The sequence below is a fragment of the Ostrea edulis genome, chromosome 2, assembly GCF_947568905.1.
Source record: "Ostrea edulis chromosome 2, xbOstEdul1.1, whole genome shotgun sequence".
NCBI classification, from domain to species: Eukaryota; Metazoa; Mollusca; class Bivalvia; order Ostreida; family Ostreidae; genus Ostrea; species Ostrea edulis.
In genome coordinates, this window is record NC_079165.1 from 59,971,864 (window position 1) to 59,999,253 (window position 27,390).

Consider the following 27,390-nt stretch of genomic DNA (forward strand, 5'->3'; position numbering starts at 1 on the left):
CATATTGACCAATCATATCCCTCGGAATTATTAACTCCGCATATCTAAATAGGAAGACGGCCGACCATTGCGAAAGAGAGTTGGGCCTCGTAACATTTCGAAAGGCAGTTTTCTTCAAGTTCCGTGAAGATGGGGTTCGAGACATGTGGTCCGAACGAAGTAATGGTAGTTTCAGGTAAGTTTAAGTGTGAAAATCGTTTATGCATTTCAGATAAATTTTGATATGCGTTGCATCTGACAAGCTCATTAACATGATGATATGGTATCGTATTTGTAGAAGTAGAACGCTATTTACGCATAAGGCATAAAGTAATGAGAGGAGATATGATAATAATGCACCCATGTATCAATGACTATGATAAGAAATATGGCATCAATGACAGAAAATGAGAAATCAAATGTCGGCCATCCTTGCAGTTACAGCGATACTGGGCTTGCAACGTTCCACGGGATGGGTGAGGTTGCTTTAAACGGATATCGTGGATGACTTCAATGGGCGATGTCCAAGTGCAAAATATTGCATTTTGAAGAAATTTGTAATATAAGGAAATGATTCATACATATAAACAAGTGAAGAAAAAAAATATTTTCCTCTATGTTGCAGACAAATGATACCCATGAGACATTGATTACAGAAATGGAAGAAAATCGTCCCACTTGTTATTGATAAATGCATTGTTAACCTGTCCATGTCACATTCTACATTTATATTGGCTAACTGATATGAAATGTTGGATTTGTTTTGATTTTGAGGTATAAATGAATGCCTGTACTATTGTGTTGATGCTTTGGAAGAACATGCATACACATACTGCAGTTCAGCAGGGCTCACACTGGACCAAAATTTTGTGTCGCAACCTGGCGCGCGTGCATAAACTCATACCATTTACTGTAATCCGAGATTCCTCTGACTCTTAACCCCGCTTTTATTTTGTGACTTCTGCGGGGGAGAGTCAGAGCGGACTACATATTGAAAAGTGGGAATTCAGCGACACCAGCTGGTGTCGCTGCTTTACCTACCTCTTACAACTTTATTTCGCGGATCCATCTTCCAAGACGCGAGGATTCAGTTATCAGAAGATTTTTCTACAAATACATCATGATTAATACGATGCTATCGCCGTTTAAACGATGGAATTTTGTGTTTACATGTGTTGACGTCATGCGCAAAGAAATCAAATGGCGAGGCGGCGACCTAATTCAAGTGATGCTCCATTTGTCGGTGTTAGGGCCGTTTAAACGGCGATAGCATCGTATTAATCATGATCTATTTATAGATTTATCTTCCGTTAACTGAATTCTCACGTCTTGGAAGATAGATCCGCGAAATAAAGTTGTAAGAGGTAGGTAAAGCAGCGACACCAGCTGGTGTCGCTGAATTCCCACTTTTCAATATGGAGTCCGCTCTGACTCTCCCCCGCACATGTCAAATATAAAAGCGGAGGTAAGAGTCAGAGGAATCTCGGATTACATTTACTGTAGATCTATATTTCATGTATATCATTCAAGAGAGCATATACAACATATATATGTCTCTTACAACATAGCTTTGTTCAGCTTTTGTCATAAATCACTATTAGTGTGACATTTTGAAAATTGTATTTCAGCAGATTGCTTTTCAGTCAGTCTAGGTGATATTGCAGCACCATCATGGTTTTATTTTTAAATATTGTTTTTGGCTAAGTTGACTCAATTCTATTTCATACCAGAAAAAATTAGGAGTATTTCATAGCCTATAACTGACTACATTAAATAAAGACAAGAAATGAGTTTCTATATGTTTATTAATCATGTTAGTAGTGTAAATGGTATATAATACTCATCATTAACATTAAATTTGCAGTCTAGAAAAAGTCACTGACGACAAAGTTACTGAAGATTAATTACTGTAATGCATAACACATCATCATAGTTTCACATCACATTTTTCAAAGAATTCACTGAAGAATCCTGTTTTCATCTTGAAATCTGGAATGACAAGGTGGTCCTTCAGTGAATATCATCATGTAGTGATGAAGGGAACTCAGGAAGTCTGAAATAGATTTGAAATGGCTTAAGATGATGACAGCTAGCATAGCAATTTCAGAAGAACCTACAATTTTGCGTTTCCTCATGGCCATTTTCCGTTTCCTCATGGCCATTTTCCAAATAGGTCAAACCAAAGACCTAAAGAATGATGCAATTTCCCAACATTCCTTCATTTATAAACTATAATACCGTCAAATGGATTAGAAAATGTACAATGTAGCTGAACATTCAATAGTTTAACTTTCTAGATGAAATTGTTTTTGTACTGAGATGAACTGACAAATCAAATTTTATATGTTTTTATTGACACCGAAATATCTTCCATTAACTAGCTTGTGTGCACAATCACACGCTTTTTATTCCTCCCAGTCTAAAACGGGTAGCTCCCCAGTAATGACTCAGGGGTTATCTCTCCCCAGTATACAGAATACTTAAGTCTTTATTTCTAATTCATTACGATATGTAGGAGACTCACGTGTGCAAAGTTCATTTCATTCACACCTACCTGCACACAGCGGATCAATCCTTTGTCTTGTGTAAACTGCTAAATAAACAAGACACCCCTAAGTCTATTGTTCCCACGCAACAGGGTATCCACAATCTGCACAGGTAAAACAGCCTCAGGGCTGTTTGGATGCCAACAGCTGAAATTCAAGATGGCACCGCAATTTCTAAAATACGAAATGTCCGTGTCGCATTTCCGGAATTTCTGTCGCATTTTTCCCTGAAAAATCGCAAAATGCGACAAATGCGATGGGCAGCGCGAGCCCTGAGTTCAGTATACACTAAAGTTCATGGATTTATCCAGCTTACTCTGAACAGCACTATCAGAACCATTATTTCGTGTCCGATTCTGTCACTTTTTAGCTCTTCTGAGCCAAAGGCTCAAAGAGCTAATGCTATGGCCATTTGTGCGGTGTGCGTAAACTTTTTAGAAAAAGGGCTATAACTCAAGAACCCCTTGGCCAATTTTTTTCAAATTTGTTACAGGGTATCATTGGCCCAAGGGCTTTCATACATACTAAATAAAGGGATGTGACCCTTTAACAAGGGGAGATAATCAGGAAAATACAAACAAAAGTAGTGGTTGCTAAAAAATCTTCTTCTCAAGAACCACAGGGCAGATTATCACCAAACTTACACATAAGGATGAGGATATGTTGTAGATTAAAAATTGTTCAAGGCATTACCCTGGGGCAAAGGGCATGGTCTCAAGGTCACTTCAAAGTTGACCTAAATTAAAAAAATTTTTAAATTCCTTAAATCTTAGATATTTTAGTCATTATAAGGACTAGGATCATCAAATTTTGACAGTTGATGCATCTTAGGACCTTGTGTCAAGTTGTCTCAAAAGTAGGTCACGGTGACCTACTTTTTGAATTTTGCAGGTATTTATTTTAAAATTAATTTTGATGCATATCTTGGACACTTTGAAGCCTATGATCATCAAAACTTGTCAGTTGGTGGAGCATGGGACCTTGAAATGCGTCAACTGAAAAATAGGTCACCGTGACCTACTTTCTGAATTTTATGGCTTATCATTTATAGATATATTTTAAGTTGTTATTTCAAATACCGAGAGGTTTAGAATCATCAAATCTTGTAAGTTGATGCATCTTGAGGCCTTGAAACATATTTATAAAAAAAGTAGGTCACAGTGACCTACTTTTTGAATTTTGCAGATATTCAAATTTCACATTTTCAATTTTAGATGCATATTTTGGGCACTGTAAAACCTAGGATCATCAAACTTTGTCAGTTGATGCGTCTTCAGTCTTGGGTTTGTGTCGACCAAAAAGTAGGTCACCGTGACCTACTTTTGGTATTTGACAGCTAAATTACTATATTTCAGACACTATTTGACCTACAATCATCAAACTTTGTCAGTTGATGCATCTTGAGTCTTCGGAGTGTATCGACCAAAAAGTAGGTCACTGTGACCTACTTTTGGCATTTGACAGTTATATTTATATATTTCAGTCACTAATTGACCTACAATCATCAAACTTTGACAGTTGATGCACCTTGAGTCAATGGAGTGTGTCGACCAAAAAGTAGGTCACATTGACCTACTTTTGGAATTTGACAGCTATATTTATATATTTCAAATACTATTTGACCTACAGTCATCAAACTTTGTCAGTTGATGGGTCTTGCATGTTCGAAGGGTTTCGACCAAAAAGTAGGTCAACTTGACCTACTTTTGGAATTCGACACCTATATTTATATATTTCAGATACTATTTGACCTACAGTCATCAAACTTTGTCAGTTGATGCGTCTTGCATGTTCAAAGGGTGTTGACCAAAAAGTAGGTCACCTTGACCTACTTTTGGAATTGGACGGCTATATTTATATATTTCAGATACTATTTGACCTACAGTCATCAAACTTTGTCAGTTGATGGGTCTTGCATGTTCGGAGTTCGCTGACCAGAAAGTAGGTCACCATGACCTACGATTGGAATTTGACAGCTATATTTCAATATTCAGATACTAATTGGCTTAAAATCATCAAACTTTGTCAGTTGATATTTCTTGGGTTCTCAAAATGTGTAAACCAAAAAGTAGGTCACATTGACCTACTTTTTTTGAATTCTTAGGATTTAACTAAAGATTTAGAATACTAAGAGGCTAAGAATAGAAATGGTGGGGTTGTACAATTTATCAGAAGAGCGATTCTAGGCCCTTGGGCCTCTTGTTTTTTTATATTTAGTGTATTCAACGAAATCATGTTTGCTGCGTTAACTTTGGCAACTTTTCATTAAACAAGCACACTTCTAACCATGAGATAATTATAGTGAGTTCGGGCACTTAGTGTCTTTTTGAAAGTTTAGGGGTTGGGAACAAACAGAAAAAGGTGCCATTATATTTGTTTGAAAAATCTTTGTTAGCAAGAAAAGCAGCTCTGCACAAACCTCAAAATCTTAAAAAAAAGAGGGGGGGTATCCTTTAGTACATTTATGAATTCAATTGAATGCGGGTGGATTCGTCCCGATTACCTATTCGCACCTAGTGGATTCGCACCTTTACCTGTACACCCCAAGTGAATTCGTCCTGAGTGGTTTCTCCCCCATTGAGTATGTAGCTACAGTGGTCGGAACGATTGATCAGTGCATACTCTCCTTTAACGATGAGCAATTGAATTGAAATTAATGAATGCTACATGTTAATTTACCGACGACCAAGTTATGTTCATTTTTATCAATATACCAACAATTTTTGGATGTTTATATACGACAACAGTGGTCAGGACGATTGATCAGAGCATATTCTCTTTTAACGATGAGCAATTCAATTGAAATTAATGAATACTATACAGTATATTAATTTAACGACGTCCAAACTATGTCCATTTTTATCATTATACCAAGAATTTTTGCCATGGCAAGTTGCATCAAGTTCATTGTGGAAAATCAGTAAGTAAAATTCATCATATGAAACAGAATTAGCATTATGTAGATAAAATTAGTGTGTCTATTATATGATTTTATTAATCTTAGATATATTTATATAAATCACAAAATTAAGAATTTAATTTTTTGAAAATTAGCAATCATAATGCAATCATATACTTTTCATAACAAACATACTTTCAAGAGGCATTTACTGCCGGTAAAATTGAATAAAATTACAGACCACAGTTTAGATTTTTTGAAAAAGATAAAGTAAACAGGAATATTTTTTACGCTTCACAGATGTCGGACATCGGAAACTACACCAATTGAAGTATTCTAACATGCACCTACACGCTGTTGTACATATAACTAGATTCTACGCAGGTAAATCGGGGCTAAACCACTCGATTAGTACATCGGGGCGAAACCACTCGACTATAAGCCAATCTTCTACCTTATGTTACCTGAATTGAAATTGGGACGAAACCACTTGGTGCGAATCCACTAGGTGTGAATAAGTAATCGGGACGAAACCACCCGTTTTCAATTCACATTTTGTTGCATGTACAGGTCTGGAGAGTGATGCATAAATTGAGTAAATACCCACATTTGGTAGAGGAAATAAACTTTTTCTTATGTTTTATCTCAGCTACCAAACATCAGAAATTTAATCCAATAACTCATCTTTTCAGTACTAGGGGATTCACTTGCAACATTCTGAAAAACAATCTTCAAACCAGGCAGATATTTTTGTATCCGAAATGTGTAGGCTTTAGCCATCACTATTTTGTGTACAAGAGTTTCCCAAGTGACACATAATTTTTGTAACTTCTTTTTCTGAAAAGTTCCAAAATTTTCTAATTCTGATATCCCGTATTATGGGAAATTGTGTGCTACAGTATGTGCTCTTGATGTTATAGATGGTGCTGCGGTGGATTGTTTATCTTATATTGATTTCACCAAACATGTTAGCATACAAATCACATAAAACACAAAGTCACAAAAAATATATATAAAGTCATACTAATGATATATATATATTTGTGTTTTTTTAAGTTATAACAGTATTGTGCAATTTGGTAAAAATGGTAGTAGTAACCAATGCTGACCATAATCATTATTAGGTCTTCTGAGCTAAAAGATCAAAGTGAGGTTTTCTGATCAAATCCTGTCATTCATCTGCCTGTCCACAAACCTGTTGATTGTTTTACTTCACTAATTTTTGTTTTATTTTACTGAATTATTCTAAACTTTTCAGGATGTTGCCATTCAGGGTCACAATTCATTCCTGGTGGTCGTGTGTTTGTCTGGCCCGTCATTCAGAAATTACAAAGGTTTGCACTATTTCTTTTTATTTAATGATGGTGGTCAACATGATTGTAAGACAGTTTAAGATTTACGTCAGCTCTTCACAAAGAATGTACAGAAACATTCATTTAAAATTTTGATTTAAAATCAAATGGTTATAGTGTACAAGTTTGTATTTTTCAGGCTTTCATTAAATACGATGACCCTGCAGATTGATAGTGCTAATGTATACACACAATTAGGTGTTGCAATATCAGTGACAGGAATTGCTCAGGTGAGATGGCAGATTCATACTGTAGAAACATAAATGTTCATAGGGGTCAATGTTTGTGGGTAACTTCAACCTAAGATAGATGTATTTTCAATGAAAACATTTTAGTACAAAGTAATAAGATATAGTTAGGAGATCTGTTCTCAATGCTGAACATTTTCTCCTTGAATTGTATTTTAGTTGCTGTATACACTTTCAACAGAGTATTGATAAGAATCAGATCAGAGGAATAGAAGATGCAATACAAATTCAAAGAGTTCTACAGACAGTAGATTTAAAATTCGTGCTCTGTTATCATGGCTTAAATATTTCCAGGTCTATTCTACAAACACCATTGGATACTTATTGTTGTTTGCCTTTTTCCCCACCACAATGAGTGCCAAGACTAAATCAACCATTAGTATCTGACAATATCCTACTAGGCAAATGTCACATTCAAAAGTGAAAGAACTGTATTCTGCAAATATTGTTCATTGTGCATTTCAAATCTTTTTGTAAGATTGTAAATTAAAGCTTGAAAATATTTCTGGACAAAAGAAAATTGAATGTGGACAAGTATTTTCACATATTTTGTTTGAACTGACAGATTAATTAGGGGACCACAATTATCTTTCAAAATGTCTTGGGTAATCATGTTGTATGGTGATTCCCTTTGATATGATACCAGGATTCCTGTTAGGGCTATTCCAAAAATAAATACGTGGGGGGGTCGGGAGGCACCTTTTGTATATACCAAGCACCCATAAAAAAATAATAAAAAATTACCCCATGACCCATCAAATTAATAAACTCATTTTACAATGACCCATCTAAAAAAAAAAAAAAAAAACTAACCAGACCCACCACAAAAATATTTTTAAAAATGAAAACGGTACAAATCTAGCGAGGTTTTCGGGACAAACATTCTAGTCAATGACGCGGTAATGCCTGTGCAACATTGTATCACAGTAGTTCTGAAGAAACGATGTCACATCAACAATGAAAGGCATCTATGGCGGGAATGTTGGAAAGATTGGGAGTCCAAACGATGCTATTATCATGAAATGGGTATGGATATGTTTTTCCACGAATCGTTCGTCTTCTAATGGAGCCCGCGCCCGGAGGCCTCTATATCACCGACTGATAAATATAACGCATCGGTACCCTCGTATAAATCAACTAAGGTTTGCCTATTTTTATTAGAAAACGGAATACCTATTGGTTTCAAAATATTCCCAAAATCGATGCACTGTAAACTGTAATAATCTACAGAACAGAGTTCGCCGCCATCACGTCCAAAGGGACCCTACTAAACACGCCTGTAATTTGAAGAGTGCCGTTATGGAAAGTTATGCGCTGCAAAGAGCGACAACTCGAATAGTTCTATGTTACTTCCGATTTCGAAAGCACGTTTTCAATTTTCCCTCCGACGTTTTGTAACCAACACGACAAGAGCGACAATAAAAATATTCTGAAAACTCAACACCCACATGGCACAAATTAAAACAATAGAAACTACCCACCACCCATAATAAATATTTTTTTAACAGTCCAACCACGGACCAATTAAAATATGAAAAAATACGACCACCCATACAAAAAAATACCGTTTGCCGCCCGACCCCCCCATTTGATCATTTCTGGAACAGCCCTTAGGCAGTTTTCCAATGTCAAAGACTTCTTTTTGGGTAATCCTACATTAGATACCCTAAACATATAATTTCCAAATTCATACATATTTCAGGTTAAAAGGTTGATATTTCAATGGAATTTTATTTTATTGCATAGGTCAAAATCCAAGGTTCAAGTAAAGAGATGTTGGAGTCAGCTTGTGAATTGTTCCTGGGTAAAACAGAGCATGACATTGAGAGGGTGGCCTTGGAAACCCTTGAAGGTCATCAGAGAGCCATCATGGGAAATATGACAGTTGAGGTAATCTGAGATAATATGAAGGGATAGAATGTAGGCTTAACTATAATAACAAAACAACTCAAAATTGTAAGAAAAGAAAATATGAAGACAGTCTGCATTAGATATAGACTAGGTCCATTCCATAATGGTATGATTCGGTGTCTTATGAAAACTTTCAAAAGAGATTTTAGCCGAGTTGGAATAAGTTCCATTGATCAGCTCTCATACAGTCTCAGACAAAGTGGTGATGGAGATCAATGGAATTAAACACGTGTATAAAACACTATATTAGTTTAATGGACTATCCTTCTCTTTCACATAGGTCAAAGGTCATGGTCACTTCCTTAAAGTGTTTAGTTGATTAAATAATGATAAAGTGGAATTTTAGAGATATTGAAGTACTTCACCTTGTTCTACACATTTTGTTACAATTTACTATACTAATATCCCCAGTTTCTTTTGTAAGTTACATTGAAATTTTATTTTAAAAACTCCAGGAAATCTATAAGGATCGTAAGAAGTTTTCGAAGGCTGTGTTTGAGGTTGCTTCATCAGACTTGGTCAACATGGGTATCTGTGTAGTGAGCTATACCTTGAAGGACATCCGGGATGATAAGGTAATTCTTCACAGTCAGCCTCTTGTTTTCATCTATTTCTGCAGATGTATCTGTCAAAAATGTGTAATAATAAACTGATTGTGGTGGGCTGTCACTTAATGCTTCCCTCTGTGGATCACAGGAACCGTATTGTGTAACTATGATTGGGATATGCACTATATTGATGGAGATATCTAGATTTCCCAGCACTGATTTCTGTTGTTTTTGTAGGCAGTTGTAGCTTTCCCAGCTGCTTGCTTTCCTTTAGATCTAGTGTGATTTTCAGTTTTGATAGGATCTGTGAGTGACAGGGTTCAAAATTAACTTTTTCAAGCACTAGTCCATACAGAATGGTGACTAGTCGACAAAGCATTTCATAGTCCATCCACTATATCATATAAAATATTAACATGAACTCATTTTTATTCCATGGCATTTAATTAAACCAAAGAATTTACTGTTGCAAATAATTCAGTTTCTGATTATTACAGTAAAAAAAGACAACCATGTTTTATTTTGTTTACTTCAGAAACATACAATAACCTCAGAAAGACTCTCATAACCTCTTTTATAAACCTCCACATGTTTGAAGGTCAGCATGTCATTCAATCTGATTAAAACCAGATCTTCGATCCACTCTTCTATTGGCCATGTCGCATACGCGGATTGAAAATCTGGTTTTAATCATATTGCATATCATTGTCATGCAAATGCTTTACCATGCAGGTATTTGATCATGAGTTCAAACACCTAAGAGACTGACAAATTTCCTTAAATCTTAACCAATTCAAGATTGATATCAATTTTTTCGCTAGTCCATGCGGACTAATGTCATAGAGAGTGTACTAGTCTGACATGGTTTTTTTTATACAAATCTCTCTATTACTGACATGAGGTAATTTTGAACCCTGTGAATGGGTTGTCAATATTTGCAGTGGATACAGGATTGACATTGTATTATTTCCAGTTTTAGTTTGGTTAGCTCTGATTGTTTAAGTCATTTATTTTCTCAAATAATTTAAAACCATCTTATCACATCAATTTTGCTCCTACACAAAGTCGGTCATTCTTAACTAATTCTTCCCATCACCTAAAGATCATGAAATCACTTGCTACAGTCACAAACTATAATAGCAAATATAGTGCAATGTGTCTGGTGAGGTCCACTTGGTAATACAGAGACTTTGACAGCAAATACTTATTTATAACCATGTTGAATACTGATATTATGTTTGTATTTGTGATTACAGTCACACACATCATTAGACATCAATCTATGAAGTTTATGAGTATATGATAGAAGGCTCACTTGCTTTTGGTAAATTAATATCCATTTCTGTAGGTTGTTTTATTCTCAAAGATTCTCTTTGCTTACATCAAACTCTCTAATCTGCATTCAGGGGTGTTTTTAAATTTGCAAAGGATATCTTCTAGATTGCGTGAGTAATATTCTGAAAGCTATTGCAGTCTGTGCCCATCAGTCATCAAATGCTGTCTGTAAACTTTGAACATTTTTAATTCTAAGATATAGTTTGGCCTTTTTTTCATAAAAATTGATGATTAGCATCTTTTTGGACAAGGGGAACAAAAAATTGTGAATGTCATGATCCCTGCTCAAAAATCGCAAACTTTGAGAAAATATTTTCTTTACTCCTGAACATCTAACAGTGAATAGTATTGGAGCCCACATGGCTAAATTTTAATCAAGTTTGAATATAATGAGCATGTAGACCTCTACCAAAATTGTGAAAGCCCTTTGTGAAGGAATCAAATTCCAGGATGGGACTTCATAGTTCATGCACCGTATATTGAAAATACATTGATACCCCTTTGAAGATCTACTCCACTGTGAACATTTAGCAGACAAACTATATAGTTATAGCCCCTGTAAACAGAGTTTAGGTAAGAAGCCCATGCTGGACACAAAGGTAGATTATGACCATAAATGTATCTTTACCTTGAATCAATGTCATTTTGCCTACCACTGGGTAATTCTAGGTCTGACACTGGGGAAAGGTTACCCAGTAGAATTATATGCCTCAATCTGTATCTCTATAATGGAGAGAGACATTAAATGTTCACAATTGGCACAAAGATTGTTATCAGTTTATGAGGGTTGACCACTTCGTGTGTCCTTCCCCTTAACCAGTGTCATTTAGCCAAGATGAAGCATCACTGATAAGAGTTGGAAATATTTGTCCAGGCCATAATTTTGTAATGGAGAAACATCATTATCAATAATGATTGTCGGTTTTGATCACAAAAAATTGACAACATTTAGTTCTCAGAATTTGAAAGATTTGTTTCTTTCCATATCAGGATGCAACACTTGATATGAGACTTTCTTTGTGTGATACTCAGATGAAATTTATTACACAGAAAAATGATTTGTTATTTGTTTCTTTTCTACTAGAAGGAACCGTATAAAGTAATTATTTTATGTGCATGATTGTTGTTGGCCAGTTTTTCTGCCTTACAAATTGAGACTAATTTTGGGAAGCAGGAAGTGGTTATTTTTTTATAGCTTCCAACCAACAAAAATTGAACTTATGATAGGATGAATAGCATCCATATTTCCAAAAGTTTGCATTTCATTTTTCTTTACAATATCTCCAGTACTGTCTGAGCTTTACTATTGAAACTTTACATGATCCATTTTCATATTTATGTCCCTCACTTTTGGGGGATGTGTTGGAGTCACCTTGACTGTTTGTCCAACATATTTTGTCCAGACCTTAACTTAGTAATACAGAGACATTAGAAGCTTGTGCATGGCTTAAAAGTGGCTTATGACCAGATCAAATACATGTCATGGCCCTGACCCATGGTCATTTAGTCAAGGTCCTATATCACAGTAGCGATTGACACAATAAATGATTACTGCCACAATAAATTGGTTGATTGATTGCTTGTATCTTGCTTAACGTCTCTTTTGAGAATTTTTCACTCATATGGAGACGTCACCAAGACCGGTGAAGGGCTTCAAATTTAGACCTTTGCTTGGTGCTTACGGCCTTTGAGCAGTGAGGGTTCTTTAGCGTGCCACACCTTCTGTGACACGGGACATCTGTTTTTAAGGTCTTCTCCGAGGACCCGTGACATTCACACCTGATGCCAAGCGTTTGGCGATGGAACTGTCACTACCAATTTTAACGACTTAGGTCTGTCGCGGCCGAAATTCAAACCCCCGCCTTCCACATGCGGGGCAAATGCTCTAATCACTAGGTCACCACGGCGGTGGCACAATGAATGATCACTGCCATGCATATAGCAAAATTTGTGGTCCAGAGCTAGTGACATCTCTACTTATATAAAAAATTATCAAAATGGGACAAGTAAACAACCAACAAATAACCCCCTACTCCCTACCCCAAATAGTGCCGAGAAATCGGTTACAAATAGTGCCGAGAAATCGGTTACAAATAGTGCCGAGAAATCGCTTACAAATAGTGCCGAGAAATCGCTTACAAATAGTGCCGAGAAATCGCTTACAAATAGTGCCGAGAAATCGGTTACAAATAGTGCCGAGAAATCGTTTACAAATAGTGCCGAGAAATCGCTTACAAATAGTGCAGAGAAATCGCTTACAAATAGTGCAGAGAAATCGCTTACAAATAGTGCAGAGAAATCGGTTACAATTAGTGCAAAGAAATCGGTTACAAATAGTGCAAAGAAATCGGTTACAAATAGTGCAGAGAAATCGGTTACAAATTGTGGGGTTATTTGTTGTTTTTTTTCTTTCACAGGAAATGAAACTGTAAAGATGATTTATTTAGTGTCTTTTCTCGTGCTTGATGTTTATAACAGTTGAAATATTGTATAAAGGAATGAGTTTTGAATATTTCAAAACTGAGCAACAAATTATGAAGAAGACTTATATTGCCAGTGTTTGCCCACTTCAGCAGTACAAATCCTCAGTGACGAATGGTGTTATACCAAGACTGTAAATCACTTATACTTCAGTGATGGATGGTGTTCACGTATACCAAGACTGTAAATCACTTATACTTCGCGATCTTACCTTGTCAGATTTTTCAGCGAAACATAGTTTTTGCAAACATAGAGTTTATTCACTATGTATGTGTACAAAAGTGTTCACAAGCACCTTAATTTCCCATGAAAAACAATCTCCCAAATTTATTCAAAATAAATTTCTCACAATTAAAAAGTGATTTACAGTGAATAACAGATTTGATTGTGGAATTGTTTTATGATATGTTTGCAGTACAGTGTACAGATGTATTATATATTTGAAATTTGTTTTTATTTTATAGAGAAGTGAAGAAAATGACGATATAACGGTTAGCATTGTTAGGCCTTTATGCTGGGCACATGTGTATGTAGGTCAGCTACAGTTTAGTGTTTCATGAAATAGCCTTTGAGTGTCTGAATGGCATGTTTTTATTGACATGAAATGATTGTTATACTGATATTAAATGAATTTTGAAAATCTTGAGAGACTTTGACCAAGCTGGTCTATATGCACATGTAGCATACCTACAGATCAGTCATCTTCCTGCAGATTTTATTTCAAATTTTATTTTATATTAACAGGCATATGTTCAATAGTTTGAATGGGGATATAATGAAGATTTGTCTGCTGGCTGCTCACCTATAGGCAACCCTTTGTTAACATGATTGGTTGTGTAGTTTTACATGTATGTTAGTTTGATCCTAGTTTATGATAGTTTGTAAACACTAACTGAAATTTTTTTTTTATATATATACTAAACATTGATTTATTTTATTGATATATTTTGTGGAGTAATTATACAAGAAAACAATTACTTGAGCACCAGTATTTCAGATATGTGAGGTTGTATGGACACAAAAATAAGATTTTTGTGAATGATTTGGTATTTGCACTCATTGTTGAACAAATTTGTATTAGTGAAAATTCTGTCTACCTGATAAGTCTGACAAGGCAAGATTGCGGAAACAAACTGTCACACAATACGACAGGATTTATACATGTATTATCATAAGTTGTGCTTAACGTTTGTACATTTTTGTTAAAAAGTCTCAGTTGACTGGATACTAAAGTTGCATTGAAACTCAAGTTCGAGGATTTTTTGAGAGTCTGTAAGGGGCCAAAATAACGCCCATTCCCAATGCTAAAAACAGGTATTTTCCCCAATTTTCCAAACAATGAAAACAAATAAAAGTATTTGTAAAAGTAATAAAATAAATAAAAGTAATTGTTCATAAATCTTCTTCACAGGCCCACAGATTACAATTTTGCCTCAAAATTGCTAAGTAAACCGAATTTCTTTGGTCTCTGCTTATTTGAATGAGGTAAACTTTGACTAAATTGAAATTCATAAGGACTCCAATTATATATTATTGCACTGGGTCCCCCCCCCCCCCCCCCCCCCCCCTCCCCGTATTTCTTTGTATAAAATGTTTTTCCCAATTTCAAGCATTTTCTCGATTGGAAAGGCCCATGCCCTCGATATCAACACCTTAAAAAAACTGTTGTCTTAAGTGTTCACTGTTGCCAATGTAAGCAAGGTTACACCAATGTAATTGTACTAATCTCTTCAAGTTCCTCACTCAAAGTTTAGAACTCTAGAAAGTGTTCACTCAATGACATAACTGACGTTTGATAATTATACAAACATTTACCTGTTTAATTATCTAATAATTTAATTTTACTTGTTACACGCAATTTGATTGGTTCATTCACTTTATCAACATTCTTTATATCTTATAAGCAAAGTTGCTCACGATATGACATAGGAATGACGTCACAATATGTTTGGCCGTTCAGTTTCTATTTTGTTGCTACGGCGATATTGGTCCGTGTCTTATAAAATTTATGTTTTCTTTAGAATTACCCATCAAATGATATCAAACGTGGTTTACTGTGGATTTACAGTAAGTGTGAACGAGACATATCGGCAAGTACATGACGTGCTTCAGATAGTTCATTTGGAAAGTCCCCGAGTGATTTTAAAGAGCGCTTTTGATAGGTCGGTTAAATTATAGGTAGGCGGTCCCAAGTATTTGGCATTATATTATCTCGTGCCTAACAAGTGTAAGTTTCACTATTTGATTTCAGTGTAAATTGCACCGTACGTAGCGTGAGATTCAATATCGGTTTTGATTTGACAACGGAGATTTGAGATTACGTTAATAAAATATCTTGTAAAGTTTATCTTATATATACTAGATATCTGCATGTATAAGAGTGATGGGATATCTTATAAAGAAAAAAATATAAGATGTCTTATAAAAGATACAAGATATCTCGTAAACTTTAGAAGATATAACTTTTATCGGATACCTTATAAATTTTATCTTTTAAACAGGAATAACCGTGTTATACTTATAATCCATCGCAGTATCAATAGGTATGGGAGGGGGAATACAGGGTGAAAAAGGCGAGCTCCGATATGTAAAGAAAAGGCAGGATAGCAATATCCCAGAATTCAAATAGTGCTGAATATTGAAAAGAAAAGAAAAAGACGGGATCGAAAATGCTGCGGGAAAAGGCAGGATCCGCAGTTGCCTCTATATCCCAATAAAAATTGAAAGGTTACTCCCTTAAATTCCTGTAGATACTTGTCAGTTTTAAGTGATCAGAAATTTCAGTACATGTTTCTATAGGCGATTTTGTCCGTTTAAGAACAATGCTTTTGTTTTGTTGTCTCTTTCACATTCGCAGTTTCCATATCGTTATTTTAAAATAAATCTCTCAGAGGATATTTTCGAAATCTTGCAAAACATTGGAAAATATCATGTCGGAAAAATTTCTAAATTCAAATAGTTAGGGGGAAGAGGGGGTAAAAACTCGTAAGTTTCTGTCATCCGACATCGATTACACGTTAGTGGGGAAAAAAAGACAACTGACTTTAAAACCACATAATAATACATTTTAATAAACGTTGAATAGTTTCAATGTACACTTTCATTTGTTTTACTTGTTAATCGATTAGTTTCAACATACTTCATATTTAGTTTTGTATGGGGGGGGGGGGGGGGGGGTGTCTTGGTGAGAACTATGCGAACTCAGTTTTCTCTAACATTGAACATTTGATTTCACCCCTAAAATAATTTGTCAGATTAAGTAATAAGATCAATAGATATTCTTCTTCGAGAAAACATTTATTTTCAACACATGGCATGCTTTGATATCTTTTACTGTTATATATACCCACATTTTCGTAAGAAATTCAGAAGTAACCATCGCTAGATACTGTTAATTGAATGAACAACGGCAAGTTCTGTGAATTCTAGCAAAAACTAAATTCCCCAAACCACCCCTCTCCTGTACATGTAACACATTATTAAAGAAATTCAGCATTTCGTTAGCATTCTATAACATCATAATAAACCACAGCAAAGGTCGATTGTTAATGTTGCGATACTGGCGTACCTTTGAACCTATATCACTGGTCCACCCCTAACTGTATGTCCATAGGAGTTTGAAATTTTATCAATAAAGTTAATAAAATGTACTTGATTGACCAAGCCTTGAGCTATGGTCAATCAAGTACATTTTATTAACTTTATTGATAAAATTTCAAGTTCCTATGGTATGTCCATGATTGCGATTACCCGTTGTACGAACGCAACACTCGCTTTGTCAATTATATATATATATAAAGTCTCTTTTTTGAAAGTAAAATACAGAAAAAATGTTACCGGTCTTCTTCACGAAAACACGACTGAAGAAGACCGGTAATCCGGTCGAAATATTTCAACAAAGCGTTTAGAGTCTCTCTCTCTCTCTCTCTCTCTCTCTCTCTCTCTCTCTCTATATATATATATATATATATATATATATAACTATAACTGACTCGGCCTAAATTTCAATAAAATCAGTAGCAAAGAAATTTTCAACACTTCGTTCATGTTCAGACCACAGGGGCTCGTCACGAATTGACCCTCTCTATTCTATATTTACATTTATTTGTAAATATAGAATAGACGATGTCAAATTTTAAAAAGACAAATATTTCGTGACGAGTCCCTGTGTTCAGACGAAATATGCTTCTCTTGGATTTTCTTTGCAGTTTCTTGAAAGTCATTTCCCTAAAAATTTCTCGCAGTTCTACAAATTAAAGACACCTTTGGTACATTGTCAGGGGTACAAATATTTCTTCTTAATAAATTTTGTCTGATTTCTCTATTAATATACACTTGATTTCTTTTTAATTTCATACCCGATTAACAAAAGTACATCCGGTGTTAGCTGCAGAACTGTAGCTCTCGAAAAAAATTATGTTGACAGACCGGTCTGTCAACATAATTTTTTTCGGAGAGCTACAGTTCTGCAGCTAATCCGGTGTGAGCATTGCCGGTGTGAGCTTCGTTGGCGACATTTTCGGTGCAAGAGTCCCCATGATTGACAATTTTATAACGTGGCCTTTGCGACGCCTAATTTCTTACTGATTTTACCATAAAATAAACTCTCGGCATGTAATTTTAAAATCAACGTCATTGTTTTAGTTGGTATTGGTTTTCCCTTTCGCAGTCTCTTCCATCGTGCTAAAAGATTATGTAATGACACGCCAGTGTAAAGACACGTGTGACCATCTAAAATTATTTTTATTCCCGCCCCTTTAAATATTGGTCCAATCGCAGTGATTGTTCTTTCCTTGATGCGTCAACATTGACAAATTTGTTTTGAAACCAACTATCCGTGACCTCGAATGAACTTGAGAAGCTGAGTCGTTCACACTTACTGTAAATTCACAGTAATAAATTAAATTATAAAGAATGAAAGTAATTTTTATTTGTTTTATATGATATAAAGTAAGTTTGGACAGTTTACGCAATTTTATAAACCGCTTCGCTGTTTATAATGCGTAAACTGCCCCAACTTACTTTATATCGTATAAAATGAATAAAGATTACTTTCATTCCATTATTATCTGAATGACAGAGAAATATACCTTGTTGACATATATTGTTGACAGGAACTGATCTTCACATCAAGCTCAATGCTTCATGTCAACATGATCTGATTCTTCAAATCGAGTTACTGTAGTAATAATGAATTTATTTTATATACCTCCTTTTGTATTTCTAAATACACATAGGATAATGAATGTATTCCTAACAAGAAATGTTTCAGAAACATGTATAACCCCCATGTTGCAAAATTGAAAAGGGTTATACACATCATTTAATTGATAGTACATGTAGTGTCAAAACAATTCAAGATATTGAACGGACAATTTCTTCTTATTTCCCGAGTGGATTGATCTTTGACCATGTGACCTCAAAATCAATAGGGGTCATCTACTCCTTAGGATGTACCAAATTTGTTGTCAATCAAGCAAATGATTTTCAAAATATAGAAGACAATGTATTAAGATTAACGGCCCGTTAATCAGTTTGACCTTTGACCATGTGACCTCAAAATCAATATGGTTCATCTTCTCCTTACGATGTACCAGTGTATTAAGTTTGATGTCTGTCAAGGAACATCATCGGAAACCCATGGTCAGTCGCACTAGTGCGACCGACCGTGGGTTTCCAATGATGGTCAAGGAAAGGATTCTCGGATATTGAGTGGACAGTATCTTCCTATGTCCAGAGTTGATGGACCTTTGACCATGTCACGTCAAAATCAATAGGTGTCATCTACAACTACTCCTTAGGATGTACTAGTGTATCAAGTTTGATATCTGTTAAGGAAAGGGTTCTCAAGATATTGATCAGACAATATCTTCCTATGTTCAGAGTGGATTGACCTTTGACCATATTATCTCAAATTCAGTAGGGACATCAACTCTTTAGGATGTACCAGTGCACCAAGTTTTGTGTCAATCAATCAAATGATTCTCAAAATATAGAGGAGACAATATATTACTATGTCCAGTTTGACCTTTGACCATGTGAACTCAAAATCAATAGGGTTTATCTACTCCTGATGATGTACCAGGTTTAATGACTGTCAAGGAAAGGTTATCAAGATATTGAGCAGACAGTATCTTCTTATGTCCAGAGTGGATTGACCTTTGACCATGTGACCTAATAATCAATAGGAGTGTACCAAGTTTGATGTCTGTCAAGCAAACAGTATTCAAGATATTGAACAGACAAGATCTACAAACCAACCAACCAACAGGTGCAAAACAATATGCCCCATCTTTGCAATTAGACCAACATACAGTGAAATTATTTTTTGTGTAGACAGTCTGTGACACAGGTCAATCACCTTCCACAAAAATGTTCATTGATACACTGTGACATCATCAGTTTCAGAGACTGTGATCTGGAAGGTTGGATCACACTCTATGAATTAAGCAGTATCAAAACACAGATTATTGATGGGTATATAGTAAGGGAAGGTTATTTAATGAAGGACAACAGATACAGTGGTAAGAAGCTTAATGCATTTTCAAAGTCATTCTCTTCATCAGCAGCTAATGCTGTCATTTTGTAGATATGCATCGAGCAATCTAATCTCCATTGTGTATTGTTGCATTTTAGCTTGGTCAGAATCACACTTCCTGCATCCTATTATGGAGTGTTATGTTACTAATAGAAAATCCCTATGCTTATTCTGCATTTTGTGTTGTGATGAATTAATATGCATTTGAAAGATATGCTGTTGCTTAAAAAAACCAAAATGAGTGATGTTATAGAATAACCTCGGGTGGTCCTTATTTCTCAAATATTGAAGGAAATAAGAGAATGACAAGAAATCAGGATCTTAATGTTAAATGTATTTTCAGAGTGAAGATGCTCGTCTTGACAATATTGTATGTAACAAAATTTTAAAAAACGATTACCGTAAATGCATGTGAAAAGAAGCTTAATGATTGCATATTGTCGTACTGTATAACAGGCATTTTCTGCGGTTGGAAATATTTGCAATGGTAGGAAATTATATTCTGCATTTCCAATTTCTGTGGTACAGTGTAGTATTAAACCTTTATATATATCTATTTGAATATACATATACATATATTGCGTTTGTAATTTTTGTGGATTTTTTGTATTTGCAAAAAAATGGACAACTGCAGAAAATACCCATTATACGGGACTCAGTAATAGATTCTCTCTAAATCATACTGTGTAACTGAAAAAACAATATATCGCTGCCCTAAAAAATAACTAGACACATAGAAGTTTGCCTGTTTAAAGCAATTCCTGTATGACTGCATCTTTAGCCAAATAATTTTTCAAGTGAAATAAAGTTGGAAATTCTCATAAAATGTACAGTGATTTATACAATGATGTTTTGGTCTTTAATTTGATACATTTACTGCAAAAATATTATACTGGTACAGATTCCCTTTATATGTCCTAAATAGTATTACATGTGCAGAGTATGAACATGGAGTGAAGATTAATCAAAGAATATAAAACTTATCAGTGATTACCAGTTCATTTTATTTATTAGGTTTTTTTTGTTTTGTTTTGGTTGGTTGGTTGTTTTTTTTTGGGGGGGGGGGGGGGGTTACATCAGGCACACCTCAGATTATGTTGTACTCTTGACTAGAGAGGGTTTGAATGTTAATTCTTCTACATACTCATATCATTCAAATTATTCAATATCATAATCTTCTATTTATGTCATCTACTATCATGTTAAGTATGATATATCATTCACATTTTCATAGTCTTCTCAAATTACTGAGTGCTCGATCCAGATATAATGTTCCACATATCTTAACCATAAGTTGTGTCTGAAGTTTGTTTCCTTTCTGCCTACCTACCTTGCAAGTTTCCATTAGAGGTCTGGTAATGTGTTGTGGTGAAAATTTGACCATTTAGAGGTTACTGTATTATTAGTTCAGCATATGTCCTGATTTGTGAAATGTGCAGAATATGATTGATCTGCTTAGGAAATGGTTGATATAAAATTGTATCATGAAATTCTTTTTGTTTTTGAAAAAGGAAAATCTACAGATTTTGATATTTAAATTAGAATTTGGTTACTCTCACATTTAATTAATGAATTCTGTTTTTACTCCATTTTAAATTCATGATTTTTATTTCCATATCATGTACAATGATAGTTATCATTTCTACTGCAGTTTTAATTTCATGGATTTAGGCCTCGATGGAAAAAAAGTGAAAGTTAAACTGCATTAGAAACACAGCTGTTTACAGTATTTGTTTGTTGGCAGGGCTACCTGAAGTTCCTGGGTATGGCACAGACTGCTACAGTGAAGAGAGATGCCCGTATGGGAGAAGCTGAGGCCCGCATGGATGCCGGAATTAGGGTATGTAGAACTATCAGATGTCGATTGTATTCAGTTCTTGTGAATGAATAGTAAGGAATGTGGCATGCATTTAGAAATATTTGTATATTCTACTCTCAATTTTATAATTTTTTTTTGAAGCATCAATTTAGGATGAAGAATTTTTAAAAGAGAATACTAAGTTCTTTTATATGTAGTGGAGAATTGAAAAAAAGTATATGTTTTATTTGTTTTTACTGGATAGGAAGCTAATGCAGAGGAGAAGAGAATGGCTGCCAGGTATTCCACAGATATTGATATATCTAAATCACAGAGAGATTTCGAGTTGAAGAAAGCTGCTTATGATATGGAGATCCAGACCAAAAAAGCCCAATCTGATTTGGCCTATGAACTGCAGGTTAGTTCATTAGAATCTGTAATCTATTCAACTGTCTGGCTTATGATTGATATTGGAGAGGTGGATGTCCCAGCATTTTGAAGAAGGGCTTCATATGTGTATCTTGTTGACCTGTAGAATGAGATGGTCACTGGTTGTTTTCAATAATCATGGATTGATGAACCCTGTTTTAAAAATAGGTTAATAAAGATTTTTATTCTCCCCATAATTACTATAAAGAATATTTTTCATAAAAGTAGAATATACTTATTGTATTAGCAACTTTATTCACACAAAAATGAAATACTTGTATAACATTTTCATTACATTTTGCAAAATTAAATGAATACAAAAATTCACATTTAGGTATATGTGATGAAAGTAACTGGGTTTTCTTGCAATTTCTAATGCTGATCATAACATTTTCTATTCAAGGCTGCAAAAACCAAACAAGCAATCAAAGAAGAAGATATGCAAGTCAAAGTCATTGAGAGAACTCAGCAAATTCAGCTACAGGAACAGGAAATCACCCGTCGTGAGAGAGAACTGGAGGCCACAGTCCGCAAACCAGCTGATGCTGAGAAGTACAGGCTAGAAAAAATGGCCGAGGCCAACAGGTAAATGAAAAATATCAGTAGTAACTCAAAACACACTGAAATACATGTATTTTACAGCACAAAGGATTTTTATCTTAATTGTGGCAAGTTGAACTTAATTCTGAAGTAAAGTTGAACTTCTGAAATTCTGAAGTAATACAAAGATGCATTTTCTTACATGTAAAATGTTTACCATTATTTTGGAAAGTCTCTGTCATTACGCAGTTTATTCCAATGTATATTTTCCTTACAGAACCAGGGTTATCTTGGAAGCAGAGGCTGAGGCCGAATCCATCAAGGTAGGCAGTAACACAGCTGTAATATTTTTATCTTGCTGTTAATGATGTAAGGCAACAAATGTAATATAAAATGAAATTCAGTTGCCTTGTACAATTCAGTTCTTAGGGATTGATAGTATTCAGTTAAAGTACATCAGTGAAGGAGTCAGTAAGGTTCCCCGAGAGTAAGCATATTTCCTGAGGCGAACCCGAGAGAAATATGTTTGCTCAAGGGGAACTGAAATCTTGCCAACTCCCTTAATGATAGACATAAACCGTTTTATTATACAGATACAAACATCAAAAGCAGAATAAAATTTAATACAATCAACTCTTGATAAACCGCCACCTTTAGTTCTTTTGAATTTATGGCATTATAACGAATTTGGCGATGAATTGAATTTCCGTCATCTTTGGGAGAAAAAGACTTACTATTCTTGTTATATGTCAGAGTTATCTTTTCTTTACGTTCAAACTTGTAAAAATATCTCGTAATTTTTTTCCCCAAATTTTCGAACATGATTAAAATAGTTTTATCAATAATAAGGCTTCATTTCAAAACAGTACACATATAAGGCTTCATTTCAAAACAGTACACATACAAGACACATGTATGTAGACAGTATGTTCCAAGTTATTTAAAAACCTTGTCCAGTGTCGGTATTTAGCACAATGCATGGCTGTTTCCTGTCATGTGAGCTGTCATTAACTGGACGAAGATCAAGGAATATTTCATCCTTTACAGCCAAAATATCAACTATTGTCCTCCTTTTAATGGACTTTTTCCATAAAACGGTAGAATAATTGTTGATTTCTTGCTGTGTACATTTCGGATGGTTTCTGTGATGTGTGATAATATGCTTATTTTCTTTGAAAGTCAACAGAAACCTCTTTTTGGGGGAAACCATAGCTATTAAACTGAAATATATTTCTATAATATAAAAACAACAAGACAACAGTTCATATTAAGTGATTATTTGATACTGGGATCCTTCTGCCCAGGTGTACGCCGGAGATCTATATTGAACAATTTTCTGCATCAATGATCACATGCTCCCATGGCAGTTTATCGAGATAATTAACACTTTGAAGTAGACTTTTGTAATAAAAGCACCGTGGCAAATGGCGATAGCGAATTTGGCATTTTAACGAGAATTTGAAGTAATAGAAAGAATGTTCTTAGAAAAATGTGGAGTAACGAAAATTGAGTGGCGATAATTCAAGAATTAACTGTACAATGTTTAAAACTTGGATCTGCGGGACCTACTCTCCTCACTTGTTGTTGTTAGCTATTGTAAACTGTTTCTTATACGGGGACCAACAAACTTGTGATGCAATTCCATTGATGATGAATATTCATTATTCCATTTAAACCACATGAGATACAGTGATTTACAGGGAATCGGCAAAATATGTCGATTTACATTTTTATAGTGAAAAATCATTGGAGGTAAAATAATACTCCTTAACTGAAGGATATATTGATTTCCTTCATTTCTTCTCCCCTCTTCTATTTCTTCCTTTTATCTCTTTCATCTATTCTTCTAGAGTCTGAGATTAAATGTGATATTTTTATTGATTTTTAGGTGAAGGGAGAGGCTGAAGCTTTTGCTGTGGAGGCCAAGGCCAAGGCGGAGGCAGAACAGATGGCCAAGAAGGCCGATGCCTGGAAGGACTACCAGGATGCTGCCATGGTTGACATGATCCTGGAAACTCTTCCAAAGGTACTGTGTACTGCTGGCCAAAGTGTGTTCTTTACTGTTGCAGAACACACAAATCTCATTAGATGTAGGAAAATGATAACCAAAGATATATTTAAAAGGAGTCAAGTTTATACACCTGATGATGCTTTGATAAACTAAACAATTAAGCAAATGAATTAGTTATAGGTTAATTACGTGTGATTAAAGGGACTGAAGAAAAGTTTCTGTTTGTATGCTATAATAGGTTGCTGCTGAGATATCAGCACCTCTGTGCAATGCTAAGAAGATCACCATGGTGTCCAGTGGTAAGGGAGAGGTGGGTGCCGCCAAACTGTCAGGAGAGGTCCTGACGCTGATGGAGAAGATGCCACACATGGTGGAGAAACTGACAGGAATAGACATCACCAAGGTACATACTGTGTACTCTATAGGGAAGTGGCTTTAATTGATAGCTCTAGTGTTGGATTTTTAGTTTTAAAAGAGTTCTAACATGTATTTCAATGGTTTTATTCTACATTATATTATTGGCTCCAATTGGCCCCTTTTCACAGCCCTCTTGCTGAACTGATATTGTATTAAATCAAAATTGTCCTCTGTATGAGAATTGAATTGATGTGTACAAAGTAAGAGTATGAAGATAATTGACATTGAAATGGTTTACATTGTCATTAAATAACAATGTACTTCTATTGTGCATTCTGGAATTTTGGGGTTGGTCTGTAGGGGTTAAGTACAAAGCTTCACCCCCATCCCTGGATCCATGCTTATAGTTTTAAGAAGGGGGAGTGGGGAGGGGGGGGGGGGAGTACAGTACACTTGTACTTGAAATTGGAAGATATATTTGACATCTTTTGATTGGATTGATATTTTGTTTTTGTAGAACATCAAGGCTGCCACCAGACGATAAAAGAGTTGGAGAGGAGACTGCTTGTCAACTCCTGTTTTATATTAACCTCATGTGCATGTCACTATAGACTATAGACTACGTATATTGCTAGGACAATATCACCTACAGACTGAATACTTGTTGTAAAATACTGAAGTACAATACACTTATCATGTCACCCATCCATCAGTATGTATGTACATCATGTATAGGATACTCCAGGAACTAAGCTGATTTTCTATTAAAATAATTTTGTTTCTTGTTGTACTGTAATTTAATCATTGGCAGCTTGTGTATTTATTATGCCTTCTTTTTTTTTTTTTATCTGTGAAGTTTGCATACAGCATCATCAGACACTAAAGATTACATCTAGTCAAAGTGATCAAGGTGCATGTATTACTAGACATGTACTGTGGAAAAAGTATGGCAAATAAAATGCTCTGAAATTTATATTCTGAAATACAGATTTTCAGATCTCTGCATATTTTGACTCTAGCATAGTTTATAAATTCCTTAAATGAGCATTAAATAGTGTTCTCTTGCAGGGATTGACAGTAAGATTGGAAAGTATTTTGTAACAACTCTCCCCCACCCCCATGAAGCATCTTATACTTTCGAGTGTGGTTAAAGTAAAAAAAAAAAAAAATCATTATTTGCAGAGAACCGTGAACATAGTTTTGATTTTTGTTGCTTCTGAAAGGGGACTGCATCCTTTAAAGGTGATTTGTTTCTGTACATTTTGGATGGATTTAGAATTTCTATAATTTATTTCAGGTGAGCTGTAGTACCCGGTATTATCTAATGCCATGGAACTTTTGTTTTTATACATTTTCTTTTTTAAATCAATTTATTGGCAGACTTGCCTTCATAAACTTTGAATTCTAAAACAGTTTATTTTCACTTTGCCATTTTAAAGTTACCAATCAATATTGGGTTGTTTTAACATCAATGTAACACATTACAAACTGCGTTTCTGACCAGTAGAGATTTTATTATAGATTTGTATTTGTGAGTGAAGGTTGAACTTTGCCTTGGTATTTTAAATGCTCAAATATTTTCGTTTTACTACAATGTAAGTGATTAAACAGTTCATTAATGTTTAGAAAGTTTCAGAATCATCTGTGTACCAAGTTTTGATGGGTACTGATATACATCCTTTTTGTCATTTAATTCTTACTAGAAATTTATTGTTGTGAGGTACTGAAAGTAGTATCAGACCTCCAAATATTGAAATACAGTTGTCTGCATTCATCCTTGAGAAATAATCACTTGGAAGTTGTAGCCCCAATATCACATTCAGCTGTGGGTGTGTAATCACATATATAAAAAATTCAGACTGTTATAAATTTCTGAACAACATTGTACATTATTTAAATCATGTATGTTTTTGTACTTTGTAGTATGTTTTATCATCAATAAATCCTAACTGTTACCGGTCTTTAATTGTCTACTAGGATGAATGTATGTTTAAAAGTCAAAATTGACCATCTTGTCATTCTCAGTTCACCTTATGGACAAAATGCTACAACTGTTGCTAAGAAATAGTGAAAGTATAATTTTATTAATCTTTGAGAAACAGTATGTCAGCTGGAAAAATTGGGTAAAATTTTGAAGCAAATAGTTAATACTGGTAATCATTTGTTTAAATCTCAGTAATGTTGCATAGCTGGAAAGGGCAAACATATTAGGCCACTTGGGTGACCTATTGCAATGTTTTTAGTCCACCATAGCAGAAAGCTCGGGTAAATTTTACTTGTCAAATCTATCCATTGTCTGTTAATTTTTCACATTAACAATTTCTAATTCTTGCTAATTGAAGAATGTTAGCTCTCTGGAAAGAATGGGTATATCCTTAGTTTTAAACCAAAGAGCTGCAGTTCTACAGCAAGATTAAA

At 34.8% G+C, this 27,390-nt stretch overlaps 1 protein-coding gene across 3 annotated transcripts; it reads left to right on the forward strand.

Annotated features, from left to right (window-relative positions):
* On the forward strand, nt 1-26,927 carry LOC125678709 (flotillin-1-like). Of its 3 annotated transcripts, none has more exons than XM_056154620.1 (13): nt 1-175; nt 6,683-6,758; nt 6,916-7,006; nt 8,771-8,914; nt 9,391-9,510; nt 11,903-11,917; nt 21,582-21,677; nt 21,901-22,053; nt 22,468-22,649; nt 22,882-22,927; nt 24,493-24,630; nt 24,854-25,018; nt 25,490-26,927. In XM_056154620.1, the coding sequence occupies exons 1-13, from the start codon at nt 130-132 to the stop codon at nt 25,514-25,516; spliced, it is 1,299 nt and encodes a 432-aa protein (XP_056010595.1). In that variant the 5' UTR covers nt 1-129; the 3' UTR covers nt 25,517-26,927. The 3 variants fall into 3 exon arrangements, with proteins under 3 accessions (XP_056010595.1, XP_048773313.2, XP_056010596.1); XM_048917356.2 differs by lacking the exon at nt 11,903-11,917 and adding an exon at nt 13,764-13,790; XM_056154621.1 differs by lacking the exon at nt 11,903-11,917.
* Nucleotides 26,928-27,390: the final 463 nt, after the last annotated feature.

Coding starts and splice junctions, on each gene's coding strand:
- LOC125678709 (XM_048917356.2), top strand. CDS start 130: ATGGGGTTCGAGACATGTGGTCCGAACGAAGTAATGGTAGTTTCAG. Junction 8,915..9,390: donor TGGGAAATATGACAGTTGAG/GTAATCTGAGAT, acceptor TAAAAACTCCAG/GAAATCTATAAGGATCGTAA. Junction 25,019..25,489: donor CAGGAATAGACATCACCAAG/GTACATACTGTG, acceptor TTGTTTTTGTAG/AACATCAAGGCTGCCACCAG.